Genomic DNA, 26,765 nt, shown 5'->3' with positions numbered 1-26,765 from the left:
GAGGTGGAGTCCACAAAAAAATAAGGTATAAACAACCTCAAATGTGGGAGTCTATGAATTTCCTTTATGCCACCTGTAAGGAGCTGATTACTCCAAGTGGAGATCACTGAGTTTGGTCTGTAAAGTGTTTCTAAAGCTTTTACTTAACTTTCTATAGTTTACTTGTCGTGATCTTCTGGCTCGCAGTAATAAAAACTAAATTTGAGGATAATTTAGATATTAAATTCCCCATCTCCTTACAGCCCAGCAGCACAGGCTGCTTCTATAGGATCAAAGTCTTGAGCAAACCAGAATAACTTCAGATGCAGAAACACTTGTCCAAATTTCAACTGAGATAAACGAAGACGGGCAGGGGGTCTGACTTTTGGGGCCAGGAGCCATTTGTTTCCCTCACCAGCAACACTTCAGGGACTCTGAGGACATCCTCATCTCTCTCCAGCATAGGCAAAAGCTGCTACATTGGTCATGCATCCTTATTATAGCCATCAGAGTAATGAAGTAGACTATTTACGGTTATCCTATTTAAAAAGTGATTCTTACAGTGGAATGATTGACACCCCAAGCAAGTAGCAGTAGATTTCCATGGCCATGCCAGTGCTACCACAAGAGACATGAGAGCAAAGTGAAGCACATGAGCACTGGTGCTCACCAGGTAAGTTGCAAAATGAAATGCTGAAATTCCAAGAGATACCCCAAAAATGTGCATATTGAGTTCCCAACTGTTTTAAATGGCTATGGAAATCTAATCCAGCAGACATCTTGAGAGTCTCACCTCCTTTCCCCTCTTCCTTGCCTCTCTGCATATAAATCTTTGTCTCTTGGTTGCTGGAGTGTGACTTACGATGCTTATTTTGGCAATGGGCAGTAGTGGGATGTTTCAGCTTTGGCTAAAGGCTGGAGCAGGACTCTCTCCTTGGAGATAGGTTTAAATGTGAGGGATTTGGTCAAGAACTTCCTGGTAGAAATCACTATTCTCCAAAGCAGGACTCTTAAAGAAAAAGCCAGGAGGCCAATTTGGACATCTGTATGTTTTTTGACTGAGATAATAGTAAACCATGGGATAGTGACCTGAGCAAACAGCAAAGCAAACCACAGATGATCTGATTAGTTTTCTGCCATGGACATTTTATCTGTATGTTCAACACTGAATGAAAGACCGTTCTTCAAAGCCCCAAGTGTCTTTGGGGAAATCTTCTGTCATTACTACCCATGGTGATGTCAGTCAAGCCATACTCTGGCTCCCGGGCAGAGAAATCCATACCCCGTCTCAGGCAGCCTCTTCCATCGATGCTGGTGAGCAGCTTTCTGCAGGATGCTCACAGTAGATATGATTATATTGCTAAGCAAACATTTGCTTGCTGCTGGGAGACACTTTGAAAACCTCTCTCTATCTCTTTCCCTCCTCAGGGGTGCGGAAGCTTTCTTTTTCTTCTTCTAATGGCATTCCTAGGCAGATTTGGGAGTCTTGTAGTCTCGGAGGGAGATAGATTTTGTTGATTTTAAAATGCAAGTTTATTTAAACATAAAATCTGGTCATTACGAATAATGAAGTAAGGCAGTGAAGAATGAATGTTGCGTGTCTTTTCAGTGCCTAGGGATCTAAGTTTGACTACAGCAAAGGGTTTTTATCTCTCTTAGGCATGATAATGCAACCCAACCCAAAGTGACAGGGTCGGGCTGCAGCAAGGTTTGTGCATCACATGGGTACGGCGATTGAATGTTACTTTTCAAGGCCATCAAGGGATGGTAAAGATTCCATTTAGCATTTAATCAGTTAAAACAACTTTCTAAATTTCCAGAAATCCTTTGGCCTTGTAATAGTAGGCTTGTACTATATTCAACATGGGCAGCATTTGCAACATTTGAATGGTTTCAGCATTCAGTATCTTAAAATGACTTGGGATTATTTTGCTTCCCTGACCTGCCCTGCTTTTCATCCACAAACCATGACTGCAGGGAAGGACAAGAGAGAAGGGAAAAGGCTGAGCTTTACAGGCTGGTAGTCACAGACTGCCTGCTCTTCTTCCAGTATGGGCAGGTCCTTCTCTGGACGGGTTTGCTCTCTCTTGAAGGGCATTATTTTGCTCTTTATTGGCGCCAGCTTTACTTTTTCCTTCCTAGTTTGCCTTCAGAGGCAGTTATTACCAAATATTCAGGTTGCTGCATTTAACAGCATATTGCACGATAGCAGCCTAAGGACACCAGCTTACTTCCAGCAGTTTTCCACTTCAACTTTGCTCCCTTCACTAGTGCCTGTCGTGAACCACAGCTTCTGGGGCTGGATGAGAAATAAATTATAGACTCAAATTTCAGTGCCTTGAGAAGTCACTTGGTTCAAACTCAGCTCCAAAACCATGAGCCCGTTTCCTTTGTATGTGAGAGAAGGCTGGAGCTTGGTGTGGCCCCAGGAAGATCCCATTCTGACAGGCACCATGACAATAAACACGTTAATTAAATTAATTAATTTAAAGGGGCAAAGGTTCAGTGGGCGGGTGGTGCTTTTGTATTTCCAAACCAGTTAACTCAGCTCAAATTCAAACCTGACCAAGACAGATATGCTTGGACTAGCAAAACCCAGCATAGCACAGAGACTAAGCCAGGCTCTTTGTATGAGATAAGTCTTGGTGGCTGGGATGAGGCATGTCCTTAGGTTAACAGAAACCCAATAAGATATCAAATTAGTTGGGGGCTCTCTGTTCTTTTTTGAAACCATTAGGAGAATTGTGATGCACCAGGACACAGGGTGCTATTCTTCCTATCTCTTAGCTCCATTGTGCGGGGGTGAACAAAGCCAAGAGGTGTAATTTAAAGGTGCTGTGACCTCCCATGAGCAGCTCTCCCCATTGTGCTGCCGGTTTTGTTTTCTGTATGTGTTTTTTTTCTCCACTGAGATCTACTGATCATAAATATGCATGAATAAAAGAGCCAGGGGAGAGGAGGGGAGGGGGAGAAGTGGGCTCATAACCAGCTTGGATAAAGTCCTTTTCTGAATTTTCCACTCTCGGCTTCCTGACGTCGAATGAAATAAGGGACCACACTGCCGGATTAGCTCAGCCGGAGTTCCTATTTCCAATTGTAAAAGCAGAACCCTGGCATCATAACAATCATTATAATTATCACTTACAGAGGGGTCTTATCATATAACAGCTTCTTTTTATTGGGGATGGAGTGGGACCGAAGGGGGCTGGGGGAGATAATTCCAACCACAGGGGTTTGCGTCTCCATTCATCACTTTCCAAACAAGCCACTGGAAAATTGAAGTCCCTGAGCAATTTACAGATTACAGCTCTCTCCTGGTACAGGGACACGTGTGTGCGCACACACACACACACACACTCGCTCCAGACATCAGACCCAAACCAGGTACGCCTTGGGTGACCATCAGAAAGAATGAAAAAAAAAAAAGACAAGGAAAAACCCACCTCCCCCCGTCCTTTTCTGCTCCAAACTCAGGCAGAAACGGACATAACCTTCCCTTTTAAGCCTAGCAACTCCAGCCTGGCCGCACAGCTCCTCCTGGATTAATCTTTCTTTTTTTTGGCTCAGTGAATTGTGGTCAAGGCCATTGTAACGTGAGTGCTGCCGGGGCACGGATTGGCTGGAGGAGGCTCAGAGAGGCCCCTTTTCACAGGGGACTAATTGCTTTAGACCACCAGTATTTGGGAGCTACAGATGTCTTCCTTAATTTGCCTAGAGAGCACAATCGGCCCCATCTGTTGCATTTTTTTCCCCCCTCTGTCTCTCAAGTCGCCTTCTTCCCCCTGTCTGCAAAGGCCTAAATTGAAAACTCATCAAAAAGTAATACAAGAGCAGTTTGGCTGGGAAGCTGCTGCCGTGGGGCTTTGCCTTTAATAAAGGCCCCCCTGCTACTTTTACACATGGGCTCGGGAGCAGAGAAAGGAGGAGGAGGAAAGCAGAAACAACCTAGAAGGAAGCGGGGGGAGGAAAAAGAAGCTAAAAACTAACAGCCAGATGGGATATTTGGAGGCAGGATAATTTGATGTGTCATGGCTGGAGGAGAACAAGGGGCAGCCCCTTGTTTTCTCTGTGTACACACAACAAAATAGATGACTTCTGGAGAGGGGAAGGCAGAGGAGCCGGGGGCCGGCTGGGGGCTGCCCATCCCGACATCTCAGTGTCGGTGATGGGGAAGTGGTCGCTGCCCTGTGGTTGATGGCTTTTCTGGCACACACCTTTGAGCGTGGAGGGAGATGGAGAGGGGTCAGAAGGGAAGAGGGAAGAGAGAGGAGATGAGCCTTTGCCCTTCTGTGGGGCTGGGAGGTTGTCTTGGCCCGGAGTTATCATGTGGAGGCACTATACGTAGGGTCTGGACAGAGGATGCTGCTCTGCACCTGCCCATACCCAAGAAATCAGAAGAGTGTGTTGGTTTCTCCTTGCTGGAATAGTGCTTTGACTCCAGAACATATAATGGAGCTGCATCACCCACAGGATCTTCCTCGTGTGCAGGCACTGCTTCATCTCAAATTCAGTTCTGAGCAAAAAGAGAGGGCAAGCCCAAAAAATCACTTAAAATATTAATTGGGAAGGTTGTAGGGGAAAACATGCCTCATCTTTGTTCAAAAGCCCCATTATGGCCCAGCATCAGCACACACTGCTGACAAGAGGGTCATAAACCCCCATATTGTTTAACGCAGGTAGAAATGGCTTTTCCTTATGACAAATTTGGTGCTGGTGTTGGGCAGGGATATGGTGAAGGCACCAGGCATCCCTGACTGGGTGTGCATGCTTGGTCTATGCCCCTGCAAAAAGCAGTGGATGTCCTCATAGCCCACCTGGGAGGCAATAAATATTATCCCATCCCATGCAGCCCACTGTTTGTTTGACCCCACTTTGGAAGCCATGCGTTAGACGGGAATGAATTCCCAGCCGTGCAGTGCAGCCACAGGGACATCTCCTTCCAACAGCGACTGCCTGGGCTGGTCCAGTATGAAGAAATAGCCTGTTTCATCTCATTTGTGATTTATTTGGCACCACGGGTTTTTCTCTTGCCTTAAAATAATCCTGTTTTGTGCAGTAAGTCGAAGGGTGTGTGGTCAGTGTTGCCATCCTTCATGCTAAAAAAGAAGAAAGCTCAGTGATGGGGAGAGTCCCACACATCCTTCTCCCACCCAGCGCCAGTCACCCTGGCTCCTGCCTTGCCAGGAACGGGTGCTGCGGTGGCAGGAATCTTTCTGGTTGCCCACCGCAGAGGAAGGCAGGGAGCTGCCTGTGCAGGCAGCACGAATGAGAGTTGATTCATTATCATGCACTGTCCCGAAACCTGAGCCCAGGTGCCAGCACCATGGCTGTCAGCGCTTGATGGATCATTCCCATTTCCTGCCTGTCCATCAGGCAGGATGAAGTCCTTGGAAAGATTTTGTTTAGTTTTTCAATTATGGAGAAAAGAAAAAAAAGTCCATCTATCCTGAAGTACTGTTTCAAAACAATGTGAAAGAAATCACTGCAGCAATTTAGTGCTACTGCTGGGAGTCCCGAGAGGAGCAGTCTGTGAGCTTGGGACCTGCGGGATTGAGCCGGTGGCTCTCACATCTGCTGAAGGACAGCTTCCAGCTATTGCCCCCATCAATTCCCACATTGCTTACAACATCAACAGCTGCTTTTTAGCATAGGTTTCCTAAAAAGAAGGGAAAACGGTGCCAGGCTTGCACCTCTGCCAGCTGAGATGGAGGCACGGGCACAAGATGCTTTCAGTGCTGGATGGCGGGTCTCACCAGCACACCCTGCAGCCACGCAGCCCCTGTGCTGGGTAGAGCCACAGGGGTGCTAAAAAATGATTTCTGCATTTCATATACTGCCACTCTGCTTGGGAGTGGGGAAATTCTCCCTCCTGGGAAATACCAAAAGTTTATCAGTCTCAGAGGAGCTAAATGAGGTCCCAGGTCCCCTCCAGTGCTGGCAAAGTTTTGGAGAAATACCCCACCTCAAACAGCCTTACTGCTATCTTTGCTTTTTTGCTTATTATTTATTACTTTGTTTATTACTTTTTGCTTTTCCTTGGGTACCACTAGTTAAAAACCACATAATTATTGCTTCTACTAGGGAAAAAAAAAAAAAGACACAAAGATGGTTTATCAAACTGTGAAGATCTCAAAAGCACTGGTGGAGAACAAAGGCTGCAGGACCGAGGCTTCACCATGCAGGCTGCGTCCTGGGAGCGCTCCGGTGACCTGCTCGGATGGAAAGCCCACAAGCACATTTCTGTGCTGGGCCAGTTGCTTCCCAAGGCAGCCCTCTCCTTGGGGAGAAGGTGTGAATGGCTTCCTTGAATAAGTCACTGGATAGCCTTGGCCAGGCGCGGGCTGGCTGCTGCTTCCTGTAGGTCTCTGTCTCACTACTCCAAAACCAGATACTCTGTTGTGACATTTATTTTTCCTCCAGCAGACTTCAGAAAAGAAAGCGACTGGGTGCAGGACAGCAACGCCAATGGGGAACAGTGATGCTGCAGGCTGTAGGGTGAGAGGAGACTGGGTTGGGGTGATGGGCACCCGTCTTTGCTGCTTGTGTTTCCTGTGAGTGTTAAATTACACATCAGCAGCAGAAAACTTTTAGAAGAATATGGCAATCAAAAAAATGCAGATACAGTTCTTACTGTTGAAGCAACACAGAAAATGTTGAAGAGCCACTGGCAAAGCCATTGAGCTTTTGTCTAATAACTCCTGTGATAATAATTGGCTAAGCCAAGGCAGATTTTAAAGGGGCTTTAAAATTCTTGTTCAGTGGCTTGAAAGACAAAAGGCAGAGGCTCCTCTCATGTGAACATCAATGTGAATCCCACAAAATCCCATTATTCCTCTTTTAGATCAGCAGTTTGATCAGTTCAGCCTTTTCCCTCCCCAAGGCAACAACTTTCCCCCTTTGTGCATGTTTCCCCCCTCGAGATCTGAGCACCTCACCAGGCACACACATGATGCTGCAGAGCCTGGTCCCCTTCTCCTTTGAACCCTTACAAGTGGCCGTGACTTGCTGTCCCCACCATGACAGCAAGGGTGACAGAAAATGAACGAGTGGAAGTAGAGAAGTCTTTTTGCAAAAGCACCCACATTCACCAGGCTACTTTTCTTAAGTTAAGAATAAGCAGTTTGTTGCATTTCAAAACCTACTGATGCTCTCAGGCTTTGCTTTCAAGATGCTAGTGAAGCTTTAGCACCTGGCAACTTGAGGCAAAACCTGATGGTCTAAAACTCACATCTTCATTCAGAGCTAGATAAAGCTACAGCAGAAGGTAAAATTCTCCTAAAAATCAATGTTTTGGTTGATTTTTTTGAGTGAGTAAACCACATAGAAGAAGAAATGCTGACACCAGCCCAGGTCTATTAAGCAGGGAGCTTGCTGCACTTGACCTCTGCTGGAGACCTTCCATATGTCCCCCTTCCCAGGTTCACTGACATTTAGGCCAGCTCATGGGCAGCTCTAAATTGTGATGACTGGGATTTAGCAGCTCTGGCCACAGGACTCCTCCACCCCTGTAGTCAGTGCACTGGAGATGCCAGCTCACATGGACATGTATCTGGGAACATGCCAAGTTGGATGCACTTATGGACAAGGACTTAGAGGATACTGCTGCTCTTTTTGCACTCCCAGGGGCTACTAAGTCTCAGCAAAAATCTGTGAATCTGCAAAAATCCACAATCAACAAAAGTTATATCACCGCAGCCAGGTGCTCAGGGGTATTTTCGCAAGATTTGATGTAAGAGAAGGGATGGGGAAAGGAGGCTGACTTTTATTTGGGAGACGGAGGCACAACCCCTAGGTAACTGTTTCTTCTCCTGGCTGAGTACCAGCTGAATGCATCCATCCCTTGCAGATTTTACACCAGACCCTCATTCCAGTTTGCCACAGCTTTGGGCAAGAATTATAGAGGCAAAGCAAGTCATGAAGGAGTTAGAGGGGGGTGACACTGTGCAGTGTTGACAGTCTCACAAGGTGAGCCTGTAAAGTCTTTTCAGTTTGGGAACTGGTGCTCCAGGTTCCCCAGTGTCTGTACGGCCCTGGACAAGCCATGGTCCTGCTCACCAAGGAGCTTCCCACATTCAATACCGACACAAATAACAACAGTTTGGAGCTGAGCAATAACCCCTCCAGCAGTTAATACAAACCCTTCCCTGGGCTGGAGCAACTCGGGTTGCAATGCCACAAGAAATGGTGAGTTCAAATACAAACAATTCCCATTTTCTTTGCAAAATTTTCTCTTTTGAGGGGACTAGAAGTGACGTTGAGCTGAAAGCAAGTTTTACACTAATAAACTGCTTTGGACTCTCATAAACTGTTTTTTTAATGGCAAATAATAAAAGAATTGAATAAACTGTTGGGTTTTTTTTAATGGCAATTTTTAAGTGGCTGGAGCAGAGATCAGGAGTTCAGCCTCTTTCCTTGTTCTGTTTGTGGTATATTTATCTTCATGAAGAGAATGGTAGCAGGGGGATTTATTTTTCTGAATGAATGTTTCTAAGCCCCCCATACCTCCAGGGCTTATAGTAAGGTTGGATCCAATGACAGGAGAGTCAACATTATAAGCCCTTAGAGAGGGCTGAGTGCCTTGTAGATAGTCTCAAGTGGATGCGCTTTCAGTGCGCCGTTACCCCGGCTTACATTAGCGGCTGAAGGGACTTTGTCTGTCCCTGATGCCCTCGGGTGACCCGCGACCCCTGCGACTTCGCTCCGCCGAGATCTGACGCTTGCGTGAGCCCCCGGCCGAGGAAATGGAGAGGGGCATTGTGCCGCGGAGAAAGAGCAACACAAACACGGGGTGTTCTCAAAGGAAACAAAAACCCAGTTGAAATAAATCCTCCCCAAGCTGGCAGCGAGGGGCAGCCGGGGAGAAAGCGCAGGCACACGCTCTGGCGGGCAAAGCTGCCCCAGAAACTCGTTGCTGGGGGTTTCTGGAGCTCCTTGGGCTCCTCCTGCAGCAGGGTCTCTGCTGGCTTTAGGTGTGGCTGAGCAAGATGGGGGGGGCGGTGATGGAAAGTGAGTTTTCCTGTAGGTTCTGCATTTCTAAATATAAAAAGAAATTAGGCTTGTTTTGCTTTTGGGGAGTGCTTGATGAATGTGGTGGCAAAGGTACAGTGTGGAGATAAGATGCTGTATCCATGTGTCCCAAAGGAAAAAAGCAGAGCTACACCCCACTTGTGTCTCTGCAGAAAAAGCTGAAACTTCGTTTGAAATTTCAAATGTCAAAAAGGTGCTGGAGCAGCCTAAGCCCTGCACCACGAAGCACACCAAGCCCTGACCTGAATCCCCCATGGTGTGTGATCACCCATGCATGGGTCAGACAGCCAGGCTGGCACTGTCCCCAGGGCTGGCACTGTCCCTGGGGCTGGCACCCTTGCTTGGAACAGGGGGTGGTGGTGGGGGCAGGTAGGATGGTGCAGGGGTCTGTAAGCAAGCTAGGTCACTACCATCGTTGTTCTGCATAGCCGGTGCCTCACTTTGAACAGTTCTTAATGCCCAAGAGAGACCACCTGGTCCCGATCGGTGGCTCCCTGTGGGGACGAGTGCTTGTGCGAACTGCCGCATTCCCCCTGGGGAGCTTTGGGCTGGTTTAGGGTGTTGAGGGTCACCAACCTGCCTGGCTCTGCTTGTCCCCAAACCCATGCCCAGCTGCTGCTTTCTGCCTAACCGAGACAGCGACACCTTCATACAGCCTCCAGCCACTGCACAGAGAGCTCCAAAGAGTGCAGGATCTGCCCTAAATCACAAGCTGGCAGAGATGGTATCATGTTCCCACCTCCTGTCTTGAAACCTGGGCTTTCCCCACCTGTGTCCTCCATCCCCGCTTGGCTTCAGGCCTTGCTGTTTGGCTTCAGGCTCAGATTCTGCACTTTGGAGCAGCTCTGGGAGGGCACAGTACATGCCCGCCCCTCTTTAAATAGGTGCTGCAGTGGGATGGGTGCAACTGTGATACCAAAGAGGGCAGGGAGGTGACAACGCAGCATCTTCTCCATCACCTTGGAGAGGTGGGACTTGCCCCCTCCCAGCCCACCCAGCACATGGCCCGTGCGTGGGAGCATTTTCCAGGTGCCAGTGTGAGTTTAAAGGTTAGAAAGATGAGCGGAAAAGCCCATGTCATGGGTGCCTGAGGTAGCAGAAGAATTTAACTGGCATAGGGGAGTGTATTGACCCCAGAGCCAGTGAGTGGATTTGCATGCTTAATACCTGCTAAGCATTTTTGGAGGAGTAAGCTGATAAAATCTTCAACCTGCTGATAGCATAACCCTCTTCAAAAGCCTGTGGGCCTTCCAGCTCCCAGGGGTGCAGCACAGGGCTAAGGGAAGGGATCTGAAGACCCCATCGTGGCCGCACTGGGTCGGTGCTCAGGCCAGATCCAGCACCCACCATGTGCTGGTGGGGAAAGAGCAGCTCAGCTCCTCTGCGGCCCAGGACAGACGGAGGAGAAGAAGACTTTTATCCCATTGTTTTTCCCTGTGATTAATCCATCTAAAGTGCTCCTCTGAGCATAGCCAAGGGCAATATAAGAAAGAAGCAGTTTGAGCTTTGTGGGGTTTTTTTTTTTCCCTTTTATTTTCCCCCTCCTTTCCAAGTGTGCTTTACAAACATCCTCTCCACTCGTCCTCTGTATTTGCAAAACCGTCTCCTTCTGCCCATGCCTCCTGATGAAGTCCTTGCAGAGCTCCTTGTCCACCTCCAGTCTTTTCAGCACGTATTCAAATTAACCCTTTTGTCCCATTCACACCCCCTTTCTTTGGCGGATATTGTGGCTTTGCCAGCAGCGATCCAGCAGCGGCTATTCTAATGTAATTGCATTCTGGCAATGCCTTGAGAACCTGATCAAGATCATCCCGCAAATTTAATCCCTCCAAATTACAAAATGTTTACTATCAATCACCTTTATGCAGCTTTATTTTGTGGGCTTTCTTCAAGGAGTGAGCGAGACGTGTGTTTTGCCAGAGATGCCCCTTCACGTCTCCAGCTGATCACCTCAATGGGACCAGAGTCAAATGGTCAAGGCCATATGCGTATGAAAGCCTGGGCTGCTCTGCCACCTATTCTCTCTAGCTCTGCATGGATTTCACACTTTCTATCCTGTTAGGATGCCTACCATTTACTTGAGGGTTGATTTTTTTTCTTTTCCATTTCTGCATCCTGTGTCATCTGGATTTAATCTAGTTAGCAGATTTTATGCCTAAAATTGCATTGTTAAAGTGAATTGTTTAAATGGGGACCGGTGGAGAACCCTGAAACCCTTGGAGCTGGGGTGTCCCCCCGCCCAGCGCTGGCCGCACATATCTCGACTGCTGCAGCCCTGGGCTTGGAGGTGGCTTTGCTTCCTTCGAAGCATCCATTGCTATTTTCAGCAGCACAAACAGATGCAAATGTCTCTGCAAACATCGCACAATGAGATGCAGGGAGAGGACAGCCTTTCAAAATCTCTGAATAGCCCTTCAAAGCAAGTCTAATTAGGGTAAGTAGAGGTAATAGGCCCACTTGCGTTTTTTACACTCGCATTTTTCCCCCCTCAAAGCCTGCAAGGCTCTTTTTCCCCTATGGCTGGGTCGGGGTGGGGGGCGTATATACCCTCTCTCGTTTGTTTGCGCTAACAAATGTGGGGATGGAAAGAAGGGGGAGAGGTAGAGGGTGGGGGAATAAAAATCAATCATTTGAAAAGTCTCCTCTGTTAGTTTTTTTGTGTGACTTTTCCTGGTGAGATAGATAGCGGCGGAGACAGCAGCATCCCGGCTGGGGCTGGGCTGTGGGGCAGGCACCAAAGCAGAGGCTGCAGCTCGTGTCATGTGGAACTTCAGTAAGTGAAAAAGAAAAGCAGAAGGTATGGGCTGAATACTTGGGTAAATCAGTAATAGAGCTAAAGGGCATATGCCTGTAGGGAATATGTTGGCATAAAAGAGCTTTAAGAGGGGCCATTCATACTGACAAAAGGAGATTTGAATTGCTGCCTTCACAATAGCATGAAAGGATGGGCTTGGGGTGTTCTGAAACAAAGTGGAAATCATACTGCCCTGAACGGCTCTAATAAGCTTTTAACTATTTTACATTATGGCATTACCTCTTTTTTTTTTTTTTTCCTCTTCTTCTTGTGAGACAAGTGCCAGGCCCACTTAAAAGTGTGATTTATACTTTTTTGCGTCATGGTAACTTTGGAAGAAAATAGATGGGGACTCAAAGGCAGTAATTCAACTTTTTTCAAGACGAGGAGGGGGAAATGCCATCATTTCTGAATGGCCCAGAAAGTAAAACGGTGCGCTGAGCTCCGCAACCACAGCACCCTCACCACCTCGCACAAGCCTGGGCTAGGGTTGTCATCTCGTTGCACCTACCACCCATCCAACACCTCCCGTTTAATTGTGCTTGCTAGCAGCCATGCAATCAGGATAATATCACTGTTCACTGCCACTTGTGTTAATTCAGGTGGGCTTTGACGTGCACCTCCAAAAACATGGAAATTGCTTGGCCAAACATCCCACCTTTCACCCTCAGCAGAGGTTCAGCTCTCAGCCCGTATTTGGGGGTCTTGGGGGCTGCTGCTCCCACTGCCCGCCTGGGAAGGAGCCAGTTGCCTGGCCTGCGTGTTGGGAAACGCACTCTGGCTTTGTGTGTGCTGGGGCTCCCTCCCCGAGCTCCCCCCAGATGGTGCGATCGCACGACTGCACTGTTAAAATAGGGCTCATATAGACAATTAGCCAATTACTCACTCTGTCATTGCACTTTCTTCTTGTAACTGAGATGCAAACTGGACTATGTCTTCTTTGGTAGCTTCATTCATTGGCAGTATTATTTAATGACACTTTTGTCAGCTTTCGGTCGGCCCAAAGATTTCTGAACGTAGCTTTATGAACCTAGAAAGGGTGCCCTGCAGAGTGAAAGCGGACTTTGAACCTACAGACGATGCCAAAGACAATGTATTTCCCAAAGTCAGGGAAAGAAATCCAGAGCATGGCTACCACAGGGCATGCAGCTCAGCCCCTCATTGTCAGCAGCACTGGCTACAGAGAGAACAGGCCAGTAGCCAAAAGGGTTTGAGCATATTGATGCACAGGACACTTTTTCTGCTTAAATAGCTCAGAAAAAATAATATTACAAGTGCTGCTAGGCCTGTTTTAACATGGCAAGGCTGGGTGGTTGGAACAGCTGTCCTGGACCAGTATCTCACCCAAGACCTTCTCTAAGAGTGGCCAAAATTAACTTTCCTTTGCTTTGGTGGGTGTCGGTGTCAGCCATGGTTCAGCTTCGGTACAGCTGTGCGGAGCTGCAGCCGGCAGGACCAATGTAATGGAAATGGTGAGAGAGTGAAGTTCAGTTTTGCTTCTGGCATTTTTCAGGGAAGAACAATAACTCACCTACTGCCTAATGAAGGAAGCTCTGTTCTACATATGTCTCTCTGAAATGGGCTAATGCTTTTATTTTCCGTAACTTTTGGCACCAAGCATCATCAGCGTCTTTTCTTCACCTCTGAAGTTCAGCCCCATACAGGTGCAAGGATGGCTCCCAAGTTCTCTTTAAATACATCTAAAAAAAAAAAAAAAAAAAAAAGGAAAGAAATCCTGTCTGTTTCCTTCTGAAGGATAGAGTTTCTGTGAGATTTATCTCCTGGCTTCTCTGGGCTTGGTTAGCGTGAAGCATGCACTGGGCACACGCACACACACCCCAATTTGGGTTTGCACAGCCACCACCACCTTCCTGTAGCTGACAGTTCCTTTCTCTGCATCCCATATGGCTCTGTACATCTCCCAGCATCACAGCAAGTGCTTCCTGGGAGAGCGGTGCAGGTGACGGCAGCACTGGTGACAGCCACGAAGGGTCAGGTATCCCGGACCCTCCTTCCCTGGGACCACAGACCTCATTAGCTGCCACTTGATTTATCAAGAGGGCATTATGGCTTTGGAAGCTGACATCTTTTTGGATTGCAAATAGGAGAGGAGGAAACTGTACCCTGTGAAAAGATTGATTAAATACTAATTAACCTCTTTTCTTAGATAATGAAAGCACTTCAGTGAGCTGGATAAACACGATGCGCATCAGTTGCTCTCCTGGTGAAGCAAGGGGTAATTGAGAGAGCAATATCCATTACTGGTGTTGTGACAGGAAAGGTTTTCCTTTCAGACTACAAAAGACTTGCTGCAGGAGAGATGGCACTCAAATAGGAAGGAAAAAAATGCCATATTCTTTTATCTCAGGAGCAGAATCCCTTAGGTTTGAATACACATACCAGTGAACTGAGAGAAAACAAACAAACAAACAACAAACCAACCAAACAAAAAAAACCCCTTGTGCATTTATATCTACACATAGCCAAGTAAAAAACTCTAATAAGTGTAAATCAAATTACTTGTGCTTTGGAGGGAGAGATCGACTCAGCTGCCTACAGTTGCTGATCTTTCCTGGTAAGGTCTCTAGCTTTTCTAGGTTCCAGCCTGTTTCCTGTGAATCCCAGAGACGAAACTGGAAAATCACAGGGGAAGAAAAGATGCTTTTTCTGGTCCATGTTCAGATTTGCATCCTAAGGCCATGTGCTGTACTTCCAAGGGGAGAGCAGCCTTGCCAGGGAGGACATCTGCTTTCTGAAAAGCGAATATTTTCAAGGAGAAATTCAAGTGGGAAAGGACTATTTAATGCAGTTTGTTCGACTTTTACCTGCCATTAGTGATTTTCATTCTTTCTGATCCTGCCTTGAGGCTCTCTTTTCAGTACATTATCCTGAAGGTCAACGTGGGAAATCCAACATGAATATGACCACGCTGGGAATTTAGTCTTCCTCCCTTTGCTTTTTAACACTTGCCTTCTCTCTTTGGCCTCATTTATCTCAGCCAAATTGTTCACCAAGGACCCCTTAATCTCTTGGTCCCCATGGTAGGGATGGGGACAAACTACTGAGTCCATGGTGTCCCTTGGACCATATGTCCCCTCTTCTGCCACCTTCAAAAGTGGACTAATACCATCTGATGTACAGGATTTTGTATTAGCATCTTTCACATGTGCAAATGTTGTGTTTCTTCAGGCTTCCAATCTCAACAGAAACCTTCAAGTTGGAGAAACATCATGATCTGCCAGGTTTGCTCCTGTAGAGAGTCCTGCTGGAGGTACCCCTGGGTATGATTTTATGAAGATTACTGACATCTGCCATACAGAGAGGAGCAGAACAAGTTGTTTGTTTGTAGAAATAACTCAAATTAACTCCTACAGATGGAACTTAATCCATTATTTGTGCAACAAACCATTATGGTCCATAATCTCCTTGGACTCCCATTAGACAGCTTTAAATGCTTTCCTAGAAGGCAATTCTGTGAAATCTTCAGGTTAAAAAAAATAATCCTGGAATGTGCAGAATGTAATAATCCAAGAAAGAGACAGTGAAGTCCTGAGGACTCTGCCAAATCCCTGTTTGGGAAATAGAGGCATCAGTCCCCTCACATGCTGCAATTTGTAATTAAGTACATCTCATGGGCATGAAGCAAGAGTGGAACAGAGGCTGTGCACAGACACAGGCTGGTCTTTCCCTGAAGCACAACAAATCTCCTGGGTGGAAAGCAAGGGAGTAGGGGAATTAATAGTGCAACTAAATGTATGAGGTCAGGGCAGGGATGTCAGTTCTTTCCAGTTACAGCACTAGAATACTCACTTTCTGAACCTGATGGCAACACTTCCATCGGCACAATGCATGCAAGACCGTGTCAGTGGACCCTTATTCACTATTGCTCAAAGAAAAAAACTAAGCTCTTCTTCGAAAGTCTTGCTTCAGCAAGTTTTTACTTTATGTAGAAGTATGCGGTGTGTTCCATTCTATCAACAGTTGCCAAGGTCCTACTGACAGTCACCGAGTCAAATGAACAGGGTAGGAGCTGAGTGAGAACCATTTCTTGGATCTGCAAAGCTGTGCATATGGCATGGAGAAGGGTGGTATCTCTGTCCCAGCCTCTTTAATCTGATATTTCTTTTTCTTTTTCAATCCATCAGTTTCCTAAGATTTTCGAACAGTGAAATGGGAGGTACTAACAGATGCTGCTGCAGGGACAGTCCAAGAGGGACGAAAGTGGGAGATGTGAATAACAACCAGTGCCGTATCGTCACCATTTCCATGCTAGCAGAGAAGAGCGTTATCCATTGGGAAGAGTCTATTCACTCTTGTCTAATGGATCTTAAACTGGAAGACTGACAACGAAAAAATAATAATAATATCATTAATAATGATAAAAGAGGAGCATTGCTTTGTGTGTGGAGCCTTGGCCTGGCACCAGCAATGCCTCACGTGAACCTTTTGCCATCGATCCTGAGAGGACAGAAACTCCAGCAGAGAGGTGGTGGGGAGGAAAACCCTATTTCCAGTGGTCACAGCTATTTCACATCCTCAGCTTGACCTTATACTCCTCATTGCTATCCATAATTTTTGCCAAGTCTTGGGAAATGGGAGAGGTGCCCGAGGATTGGAGGAAAGCAAATGTCACTCCAGTCTTTAAAAAGGGCAAGAAGGAGGACCCGGGTAATTATAGACCGGTCAGCCTCACCTCTGTCCCTGGGAAAGTAATGGAACAGCTTATCCTTGGTGTCATCTCAAGGCACATCAGGGATAAGAGGGTCATTAGGGGCAGTCAGCATGGCTTTACCAAGGGTAAGTCATGCTTGACCAACCTCATAGCCTTTTATGAGAATGTAACAAGGTGGATGGATGATGGCAGAGCAGTGGATGTGGTCTACCTTGACTTCAGTAAAGCCTTTGACACAGTCCCTCACAGCATCCTCACAGCTAAATTGAGGAGGTGTGGTCTCGACAATAGAGTAGTGAGGTGGGTTGCAAACTGGCTTAAAGAGAGAAGCCAGAGAGTGGTGGTCAATGGTGCGGAGTCCAGTTGGAGGCCAGTATCTAGTGGAGTGCCTCAGGGGTCAGTACTGGGGCCAATATTATTCAATATATTCATTAATGATTTAGACGAGGGAATTGAGTGTACCATCAGCAAGTTTGCTGATGACACTAAGCTGGGAGGAGTGGCTGACACGCCAGAAGGCTGTGCTGCCATCCAGCGGGACCTGGACAGGCTGGAGAGTTGGGCGGGGGATAACCTGATGGAATTTAACAAGGGAAAGTGTAGAGTCCTGCATCTGGGCAGGAACAATCCCAAGTTCCAGTATAGGTTGGGGCATGACCTATTAGAGAGCAGTGTAGGGGAAAGGGACCTGGGGGTCCTGGTGGACAACAGGATGACCATGAGCCAGCACTGTGCCCTTGTGGCCAGGAAGGCTAATGGCATCCTTGGGTGTATTACAAGGGGGGTGGTCAGTAGATCGAGAGAGGTCCTCCTTCCCCTCTACTCCGCCCTGGTGAGACCCCATCTGGAATATTGTGTCCAGTTCTGGGCCCCTCAGTTCAAGAAGGTCAGGGAACTGCTGGAGAGGGTCCAGCATAGGGCAACAAAGATGATGAAGGGAGTGGAGCATCTCCATTATGAAGAAAGGCTGAGGGAGCTGGGGCTCTTTAGTTTGGAGAAGAGGAGACTGAGGGGTGACCTTATTAATGTTTATAAATATATAAAGGGTGAGTGCCACGAGGATGGAGTCAGGCTCTTCTCAGTGGCAAACAGTGATAGGACAAGGGGCAATGGGATCAAGCTGGAACACAAGAGGTTCCACTTAAATTTGAGAAAGAACTTCTTCTCAGTGAGGGTAACAGAGCACTGGAACAGGCTGCCCAGGGAGGTTGTGGAGTCTCCTTCCCTGGAGACATTCAAAGCCCGCCTGGACACTTTCCTGTGCGACCTCACCTAGGCGTTCCTGCTGCAGCAGGGGGATTGGACTAGATGATCTTTTGAGGTCCCTTCCAATCCCAAACATACTGTGATACTGTGATACTGTGATTGCCCTGGTGATTAATAATGGGACTGGGTCCCACAGGCCTTTTAAAAGGATATGTTACTTCATCACGGCTCTATGACATCTGTGATATCTTCAATATTTTTTCATATTGACCATCGTGGCTTTTGGTAGAGGAGGAAGAGAGAAAAGGGATTAGTTCATCATGGGCAGTATTATCATGCTACTGGTTATATAACTGGTTTTAACAAATCAGTTAATTCGTTAATCTAAATGAACAAATGCTTCAAAAATGTCCTTGAAGACTACAAAAGTAAAAGTTCAGCAAAGTAGCAGCTGAAAGTATTTTATGCAGCATTTTGGCATCTCTATTCTGCAGTGCTCATGTGCAGTATGGTCTGTAAATTTGCTTGGTCCTTAGCAGCTCTGCTCCTCCAGATGATTTCTTTTAATGGCATATGCCACCAATAAAAAAGCTGAAAATGAGTTCTCACCTGCTTCTGTTCTGATAATCTCTACCTACTATACAAACCAGTCTTAATGGAGCATTTGAGCCCCAGAGATGTATAATTATAGTATTAAGTTTCATGCGTTCACAGGTAGTAGTGCAGGCTGTATTTTACACACCATGTACAGAGTAAAATCAAAATCTACAACAGATTGACATCCAATAATGAAAATCCTTCTGAGGATGCCCTTGTTAATAACTAAACCCCAAGCATTGTTTGAGCCTCACTCTAGCAGGGATGACAGTAAGTAAGTAGGGCACCACATGGCAGCAAAATCACAGAAAATACTTGTTATCTAAAGCCTGTAGAGAATTTTGGATTTGTGACTATTTGCTTACTTTTTGAGCATAGATAATTCACAGAGGCTCTCTAGAGCTTCAAATCAGTAGGAAAAGGCTGGGACAGAGCATTTCCAGTGCTGTCAGGCTGCTGTGGGCCCTGTCCCCGGAGCACATGAGCACCTTGTGGATGTTAGCAGATTGTAAATCTCAGCAGAGAGAAAGTGGGATAATCTCAGTTGTGCTTTGAGAAAGTCTGTGCTGGAAGCACATTTCCCAGCTAGCAAGCACGCCCTATCTATGGGGAAATCTCAGAATTTCCTAGCTAAAGGGGAATTAAGTGAGACCTAAGGACTTGCAGAACCTCCTGGCAGAGGGTCCCTAATACTTGCATGCCCTGGAGGTGGTTGTTTGAATCCAGCAAAGGTAAAGGATTACCAACACCTATTAGCAGACATGAAAAAATGCAAATACCTATGTGCAACGTGGTGCCAAGATTCCAATTCATGCTATTTCAGTTATTTCTGAAGTCAGTAAGGGTCTTGCCACTGGTTTCAGTGGGACTGAGATTGCTGCCTGTTTATGGAAATCTTTTACCATGTAACTATCTGGCATTTCCAAATATTTTTCCAAGGATTTCATCAGCTCTAGCATTTAATTCACCTATTTGTTTTCCTGTCCTACTTGTGCAAGGAGATGATTTCAGTGCAATTAAAAAAAGCCACCTGTTTGCAATCTGGGAAACCTGTTCCAGCTCTCTGCCAATTCACCAAACTACTCTTTTCAAAAAAACCAAATACAAACCCTGTTGTTGTAAACGGGGGTGCAGGTTGGTGCTGCAGCCTCTGAATATAGCCATTCCATCTGTCCTGGCGGCAGATTTGTTCAACTATGTCTGAACCTATCACCGCTCGGGGGAAAAACTGTTCTTTGACTCATGTTAATGTATGAATCTAATTGTATCCTCAACGCAGTTCGCAGCTTTCATTGCCCATTAGGAACATTAACATCATACACTGAGTCCTGGTAGATGTATGGTCTTTATATACTGCATAATGTCCACAGATCTCTGCTCGCAGCTAAGAAAACACAAAAGAATCGAGGATATTTTGAAGTTTTGTGAAGTTTTTTTTTCCTTTGAGATTGAAGTCCAGTGTCTTGGGACCCAGTGACTTTAGATGACCTTCCGTCTCCACGGACTGTACTAAATTTCAGCCCCTGGAGGCTACTCCATACAAAACCTCCTGGCTTTCAAGGGCAGGTGCAAGCAAAGCTTCACTGCGTCACAGAGCAAGACCTGTTACTGCCAGAATTAGATTTCACAAATCTCTTTTATTTAACAGGACATCATTAAAGAACTGGACTATACTGCTTGATGGTGTCTATAATTAATATAAGCATTATGCTGCTATTAGGATTTCCAAACAACAACATTTCTTTTTCAGCATTTGTTCTTACTGAGAAACAGAGCTGGATATGTGTGTGTATAGACAACAATATGAAAACTATGTTAAAGAAATATAAAGAATGCAGACTCAGGCACTTGAAAAGGAGGAAATGCTGGCATTGCAGGGTCTGTGCAAACTTAATTCAGCTCCTCTCCTTCTCATTTTTGTGTCAACTATATTATCCCACGTTTTATTTTTTATAACATCTCCACCTTCTTAATTACATAGTAGGGCTGACTTTCAGGCAGAGATTTTGCCTGTGTGATGAACAGCTTCTCAGTGCTTTGCCCAATGCTGTCCGCATTTGCCCTCTGCCTTTTTCCCTGGACAGTATATGATTTTGTCGTGAAGACTGAATGTTTTCTTGGACTTGTACATCAGTCCTGAGCACCTGAATACTCTGAGAACTCTGCTTAATGAAATAATTAAATTCACTGATGGTGTGAGGGGACTGTGGTACCCCAGTTTTACAGACAGGAAACCGAGGCATAGAAAAAATGAAAACCAATTCATTCCACTAACCCTGGGCTGTCCTGTTTGAGATGTGTAGGAGCTGACTTACTTGGGCTTGTACAACACCATATATCCAAGCATCCACCTCCGTTCCCCACAAACACCCTGTTAACTGCCCACGCAGCTCTGATTCACCTGTGTTTTGGAGACAGCTGGAAGGGTATGGCTGAGCTACCTCATTCCTCCCATAAAACAGGGCAAAGAGGATAAACTGTTGCTTTTAAGGGTGTTTGTTTGTCTAGCGAAATACAGGAGTGTTGACCAATGCTGAAGAGAGGGAGGATGAAGACATGAAGAGCAGAAGCCCTTCAGCAAGGTAGGATCTGGGGACTCAGAGGGTTACTCCATTGCACACAAATGCAGGAGAAAGGAAAAGCTGGGGGTTCCCAATAGTGGAACAAGATTTTGTGAAGGCGAGGGCCCCTCTTGACAACCCCCGTCTCTGGCCAAGGGTCACAGCTGTGCAATGCACCCCTGGCCACCCTTTCTCCTCACCCTGCATGGGAGCGAGCAGGGAAAGCCTCTATCTTACCGCATGACTTGGGGAAAAGGGACAGCTCATGCCAGCCAGATTCTCCCAGTGTTGCAGGTTTAGGCAAAGCTGTGAGCTCCAGCCCCTGTCCAGCATCATGTCCTTGCCCCAAATCCCCCAACACCTTCTAGCTCTTCTTCCTACCCATGACAAGGACAGCCCTGAACCCCAACACTGCTGCCAGCACTGCTCCACTCCTGCTCTCTGCCCGCTCTCTAATCCCTTCTCTGTGAGTCAGGGGCCAGCCGATGTTTGCAGGTAGCCGCACGTGTCTGTAGGCAGTGTGGCGTGAGAAATGACGGCTTGGCCCGTGCTGACTGTCGCCTTGGGGCAAACGCTCTGCATCTACCCCAGGCTCCTTCTGAGGGGCAAAACCCCTGAGCTTAAGAAACAAAACTCCAGAGGCACTGCTGAAATTCAGTAGAAAAGTTAAAAATTTTATTTACAGGGCAAAGTACAATTTCTTAAAAAAAAAAAAAAAGAAAAATAACCCACTTTGATAAGAGGCATAATAATAGAATAAAGCTCTTTATGTACAAAAATACAATTTTCATATGAATGAACATCTTGAATAAATTAAACCCCTATCTGGCCCAGTCGCTGAATACCCCTGCTCTAAAGCAAGACCGCCGCGCTGGGGGTCAGCATCTATAATGCATGAGCCTCTCTCCTTGTCCGTCGGACACCAGGTCCTATCGAGACCGGTGCTGGGCCCCCCCCGGGAGGGGCTGAGCCGCCCCGGGCGCAGGGCAGGGGGGACGCGCTGAGCCCCGTGCTGCGCCCCGGGCCGCATCGGCCCCCTAAGCCTTTTCATGGCATTGTCAGGGCGTTCAAACCAAATTTTCATGCTCGTTTTTCTTCGCTGGAGAGCTACAAATTGTAAAATTGACTTTTCACCTCGTCTGCGGCAGCAAATCTGTCGCTTTTCTTCCCGGTTTTCGTTGTCGTACGGGATGCGAAGCGGGGGTCGGGGGAAGGGGACTGGGGGGCGCGGGGCTGCAAAGTGCAACGGGAGGCGACATCGTACCCCCCGCCACCCTCGGCTCTCGGGCGGGGGAGCCGAGCGCGCTGCGCGGAGCGGCGCGGAGCGATGCGCCCTAGCGGCAGGGAGCGCCGGGGGGCGCGGCGGCCGACAGCCCGCGGAAGGTGCGCAGGTCGTCGGCGGGCGCGTAAGCGCAGTCCTCTGAGGTGGCGGGGCTGCTGGGGCCGGAGGCGGAGGCGCAGAACGAGGGGGCGGACGGGGAAGCGCTGGACAACCAGGAGCCGGCGTCGCTGCCGGGGCTGGGGGGCGCGGCGGCCCCACGGAAGGTGGGGGGCGGCGGGAGGCACTGCTCGGCCAGGCGGAGGGTCTCGGAGAGCGCCCAGATGTAGTTGTAGGCGAAGCGCAGAGTCTCGATCTTGGTGAGCTTGGTGTCGTCGGGGAAGGTGGGCAGGACGCTGCGGAGCTCGTCTAGAGCCGCGTTGAGGTGGTGCATGCGGTTCCGCTCCCGATCGTTGGCCTTCACTCGCCGGCTGCGTTTCAGCGTGTGCAGCAGCGCTTCGGTACGCGCCCGCGCACGGCCGCGCCGTCTCCGCCGTTCCCGCGGAGCGCCGGGCAGATCCGCACCGCCGCCGCTGCTGGCCGCCTCCGCGGGCATCCTGCGGGGAGAGAAGACGGAGCCGCCGTCACTGCACGGCCCGGGCGGGGCAGGGAAGGGGTGGCGGGGGTTAGGGGGTAGAAGCGAGGGAGGGAGGTGCGAAGTGGCCGGGGAAGAGGTGGAGGGAGAAAGAAAAAAAAAACAAAACCAAACCACCAAACTATGGGGGGGATGGGGTGGAGGTGGGGGAGTGTTTGGCACGGCGGCACTGCGCCGCGCAGGTGCCTGCGCCTCCGTACTCACATGGAAAGGCACTCCCAGGGATGCAGTTAAGCAATAACGGTATAAAAATATAGACAGGCAGAAGCAACGCTTCCCGCTGCAGGGGGAGGCAGGGTGGACTGAGCGCTGAGGGAAGAGGAGAAAAAAAAAAAGAAGAAAAAAAACCCAAACGAGCGGCGGGGAAAGGCGGGGCGGGGGGGACACGCGACCGCTCTTGTCTTTGAAGTGCTGCGGACTGCGATCCGCTCGTGTGAGCGGCGGCTTTGGCACACGACGGCGCGGCCGCCCGTACTTATAGCGGCGGGGGGACAATGGCCCCGTGGCCGCCCCGCGGGGCCGCGCCGAGGCGGCAGGTCGGCCCCGTGCGCCGCGCCCTCCGGAGCGTGCCCGCAATTACCGCGGGCAGCCGCGCATCTGCCGCGCCCCCGGGGGAGGAGGGGGTGAGGGGGGTCCCGAGGGGCCCGCGCTGCCCCCCCGTTCCGCAGCGCTTTTGTCCCCCGTGTGCGGGGAGCGGCGGAGGAGGGACAAAGCGGGGCAGGGGGGTCACCGGTCCGCTCCGGCCGAAGGGTCTCCGGTGTGAGTTTAAACTGCTGCGAACAGGGGTTTGGAAGGAAGTGGTTAGTCTGGACTTGAAGAAGATGAGCCGAGGTTTTTTTCCTCCCAGCTAGACCCAGCCGGAGGATTTCTTCCACTTTTCTTTGCACCTTACAGTTTTTCCTACACGTTGTAGTCGGAGTGAAAATACTCTGAAATGATAACTCAAAGCAGGTCTTTTCCCTCCTGCATTTCAGAGGCAAATATCCACACGTGCTTTGGCTTTTGCACGCTTCACTTTGAAAGGAGTTTTGCAGGTGCTCAGAAATTTAAAAATTACAGATTCTGTTTGTCTTACAAACTTCAGTGGTTGTGAAAGTATATTTTGCAATTTGTAAGTGAAGTTTGTCTCTGGATAAAAAACAAGAACTGTGTTGGTTTCATTGTAGAGTTCTTGCTGCTGCTGCTAATCCCCATTAAGTGCCCACGTATCAGTATTTAACACTTTGAGAAGCCAATTTTATGAGTGGCTAAAAAGTTCCCGAATTCTGACATCTGTCTTTTTACATCCTGCCTCTCTCTGCTGTAAGGAAGCCCCATTGTTAGCACTCAGGTACTTGCCCCTCTGGAAGGTTTTTAGTTTCATCCTCCATCAATGGCCATTTTTAGAGTTCTGTGCCTAAACTCAAATTTATTTATGTGATTTTTCCCTTATGTTAATGTAGATTCATTCCCACTCCTGTGATTTTCTTCTGTCCCTTCGATAAACAGGGAAAACTGACAGCATAAGTTATTGTCTTTATCTTTGTATTTTAAATTCATAGCTACCATTCTTTACTTGAACTTTAGGAATTTGTTATTAGGAGTATTCCTTCTGGTTTTCACTTCTTTCACTTTGAGATGATCCACAAACCAGGCAACTGCCACAACCAACCTGCTTTGTGCCAAAAAGAACACGCGCAGAAGTGAGCAATCCAAGAAGCCCTGAGTGATGAATATTAACGAGTCTCAAACTAGAAATAGTTTTCCAGTGGTCAAGCTTGCTGAATCAGTTTGCTTTCTTCTTTTTAACATCTTTATATGACTACAGACCTTCGATGTGCAACATAACCACTGAAGACCAGGTGTCGGACTGTTCTGCAGGAGGGACTGAGCCCTCTCAATCACTGAACCTGCAATTAGGCTGATGTTTTTAGGGCCTGTGCATACGTAAATGACTTTGTGCACTAAGTAGTTCCACTTCACTGGGTTACTCATGTCCTTAAGTGACGGCACAATTAGTGGCCTCGGTTGCCAGGCTGAGATCGGCAGTGGAGTTTCCAGCATGAACCAGAAGAAAATCAGAAAGGACCAAAATTTAAAGGAAGCATATGGAAAAAAATGTTAAACTTTTGTTAAGTGCACTTTGTATAAAGTGGTATAAACTCTGGTGTTGTCTGCAACACTTTTACTGTCTTTTGTTTAGATGTCTTTGAGTAGTCAATAGTTTATTCATTAAAATGTTTATGATTCCCTAGAGTTTCACAGACTTTGGCACAACCGATCACTTGTCTGAAAGTTTGCAGTGAAAGCGCATTATTCATTAGTCCTTATCCATCATTTGCAGTTTGTCATTTGTTATTCTCTTGTTTTAGAAGTTTGTGCTCCAATCAAGGAGGGGAGAGAGCACCATGTGTCTCTATGATCAGTCACAGCCATGAATAGCCCGAATGAAGTGAATGTTTCACAAACAACCCATAGGCTGAAATTTGTTTGCATAATCTATTCACTGCGTACTTATGAATAACGAATGCATTCACAAAACCAGAATTGTTTCAGGAAGCCTTCGCAAACAGAAGTGCTAAATATCTTGGATAATTTATTCCCAATGAATAATTCAACCAGTTCTATCGCAGACAGTCTACTAATTTTGCAGATAAATTATTCAGCCAACAGAGATAATAGCACTTACACCTTCTGAGCCTGCTCCTACAGCAGTCTGCTGCTGAAGTTTCATGAAGTTTTCTGTGATCAGGAAAGAAAAAAAATCCCAAAATGAAACAGGACCTTTGATTTCAAGCAACACAGAATGTATTTCCAGCATCTCTCTGGTGGCTTCATTCTGATTTTTAGCCTTGGATATTAACTTCTTCACCTTACATAAGTGCCGCTGGGCTCAGATGGACTCATGGGTGTTATAAGTTTTGTACTTGGAACTCTAAGGAAGCTTGCCATAAATACCATCTATTTTGAGATGCTTTACAGCACTTTTAACAAGGAGAAAAAAGTTTTTAAATGGCATTTTTGACTATGGAAACTGTAAAAGAACAACTGTCCATCCTTCACTATGTGGGATGGCAACATGCTCATCTGAAATCACAGCGAACTACTGTGGGCGCGTTTCCATGCAGCCCATTTATCACTTGGTGTACTGGGGCCTCCAGCTTGAAGCTCAAACCTCCACCCTGTGTTGAGATGTTGTGTGTTGGGTCTCACTCAGGGCTGGACTCCAGAAAAAGTAGGAATTAATAAATAAAGGTGGAGGAAAGGCTGTTGGAAAAGGTGCTGCAAGGCTCCCAGGTGCTCGACACTTCTCTTAAAATGCACCATTTCTAGCAAGGAAAAAGCTGGTCCATAAGAAGATACCATTCCCTTGTAAGTGTTCATCATATCTCATAAAAGTAAACAAATCTCCCTGTTAGAAATCAGCCTCACGTGTAAAAAATGGCCAGAATGCCGATCATTAGAGCAGTGTTAGCATCACTCTTCTCTGCAAGCATGGAAATGAGTGGTTCACCGTAAAACCACTCCCGCAGTTGGAAGATGCCTCAGAGAAGTCTGAAGTACTAAATTTTTCTTAAGGTTTAAGATGCACTTCAGTACAACTCACCAAACTCTATGTTTTGTTACATTAGTACGTGAAATCTTAAACCGATAATGGGATGAGTGTCAAAATAATGTACCAACCAGGAAAATACTACTTTTTAGTTCCCTTGTTTGCAAGCATGGCTGGAGCAGGAAGGCAGAGCTGTCTGTGAAAGATGCTTTGAACTCAATTTGGAGAGGTGATGTGCCTGGTGGCAAAGCCATCACTCTGGGAGGAGAAAGCTCGACCCAGTGCCTTGAAGGGGTAAAAGGAGGATCATGGTTGCTCACCCCAGGGGATGCCCAGCTTGATGCAGCAGGAATCTTAAAAATAGATATAAAACCAGAAGATGGCTTGATGAGGCAGCTTGTCTCCCTGCACTTGCATGGGCATGGTGCAGAGTGTGGTGGCCACTTGTCCAGCCTGGGCTGGGGACAGACGTGCGGTGAGGGCT

General features: G+C 47.3%; 1 protein-coding gene across 1 annotated transcript; it reads right to left on the bottom strand.

Moving 5' to 3' along the window:
- Window positions 1-21,489: 21,489 nt before the first annotated feature.
- Window positions 21,490-23,217, bottom strand: NEUROG1 (neurogenin 1). The gene is made up of 2 exons (XM_065849431.2): window positions 22,954-23,217; window positions 21,490-22,711 (listed from the first exon to the last, which is right to left on the bottom strand). Coding segments are annotated over exons 1-2 (543 nt in total). The 5' UTR covers window positions 22,956-23,217; the 3' UTR covers window positions 21,490-22,170.
- Window positions 23,218-26,765: the final 3,548 nt, after the last annotated feature.

The sequence above is a fragment of the Patagioenas fasciata genome, chromosome 14 (genome assembly GCF_037038585.1).
Source record: "Patagioenas fasciata isolate bPatFas1 chromosome 14, bPatFas1.hap1, whole genome shotgun sequence".
Lineage (NCBI taxonomy): Eukaryota > Metazoa > Chordata > Aves > Columbiformes > Columbidae > Patagioenas > Patagioenas fasciata.
Note: the sequence above shows the minus strand (reverse complement) of the source record. Positions and strands in the feature narration are given on the sequence as shown.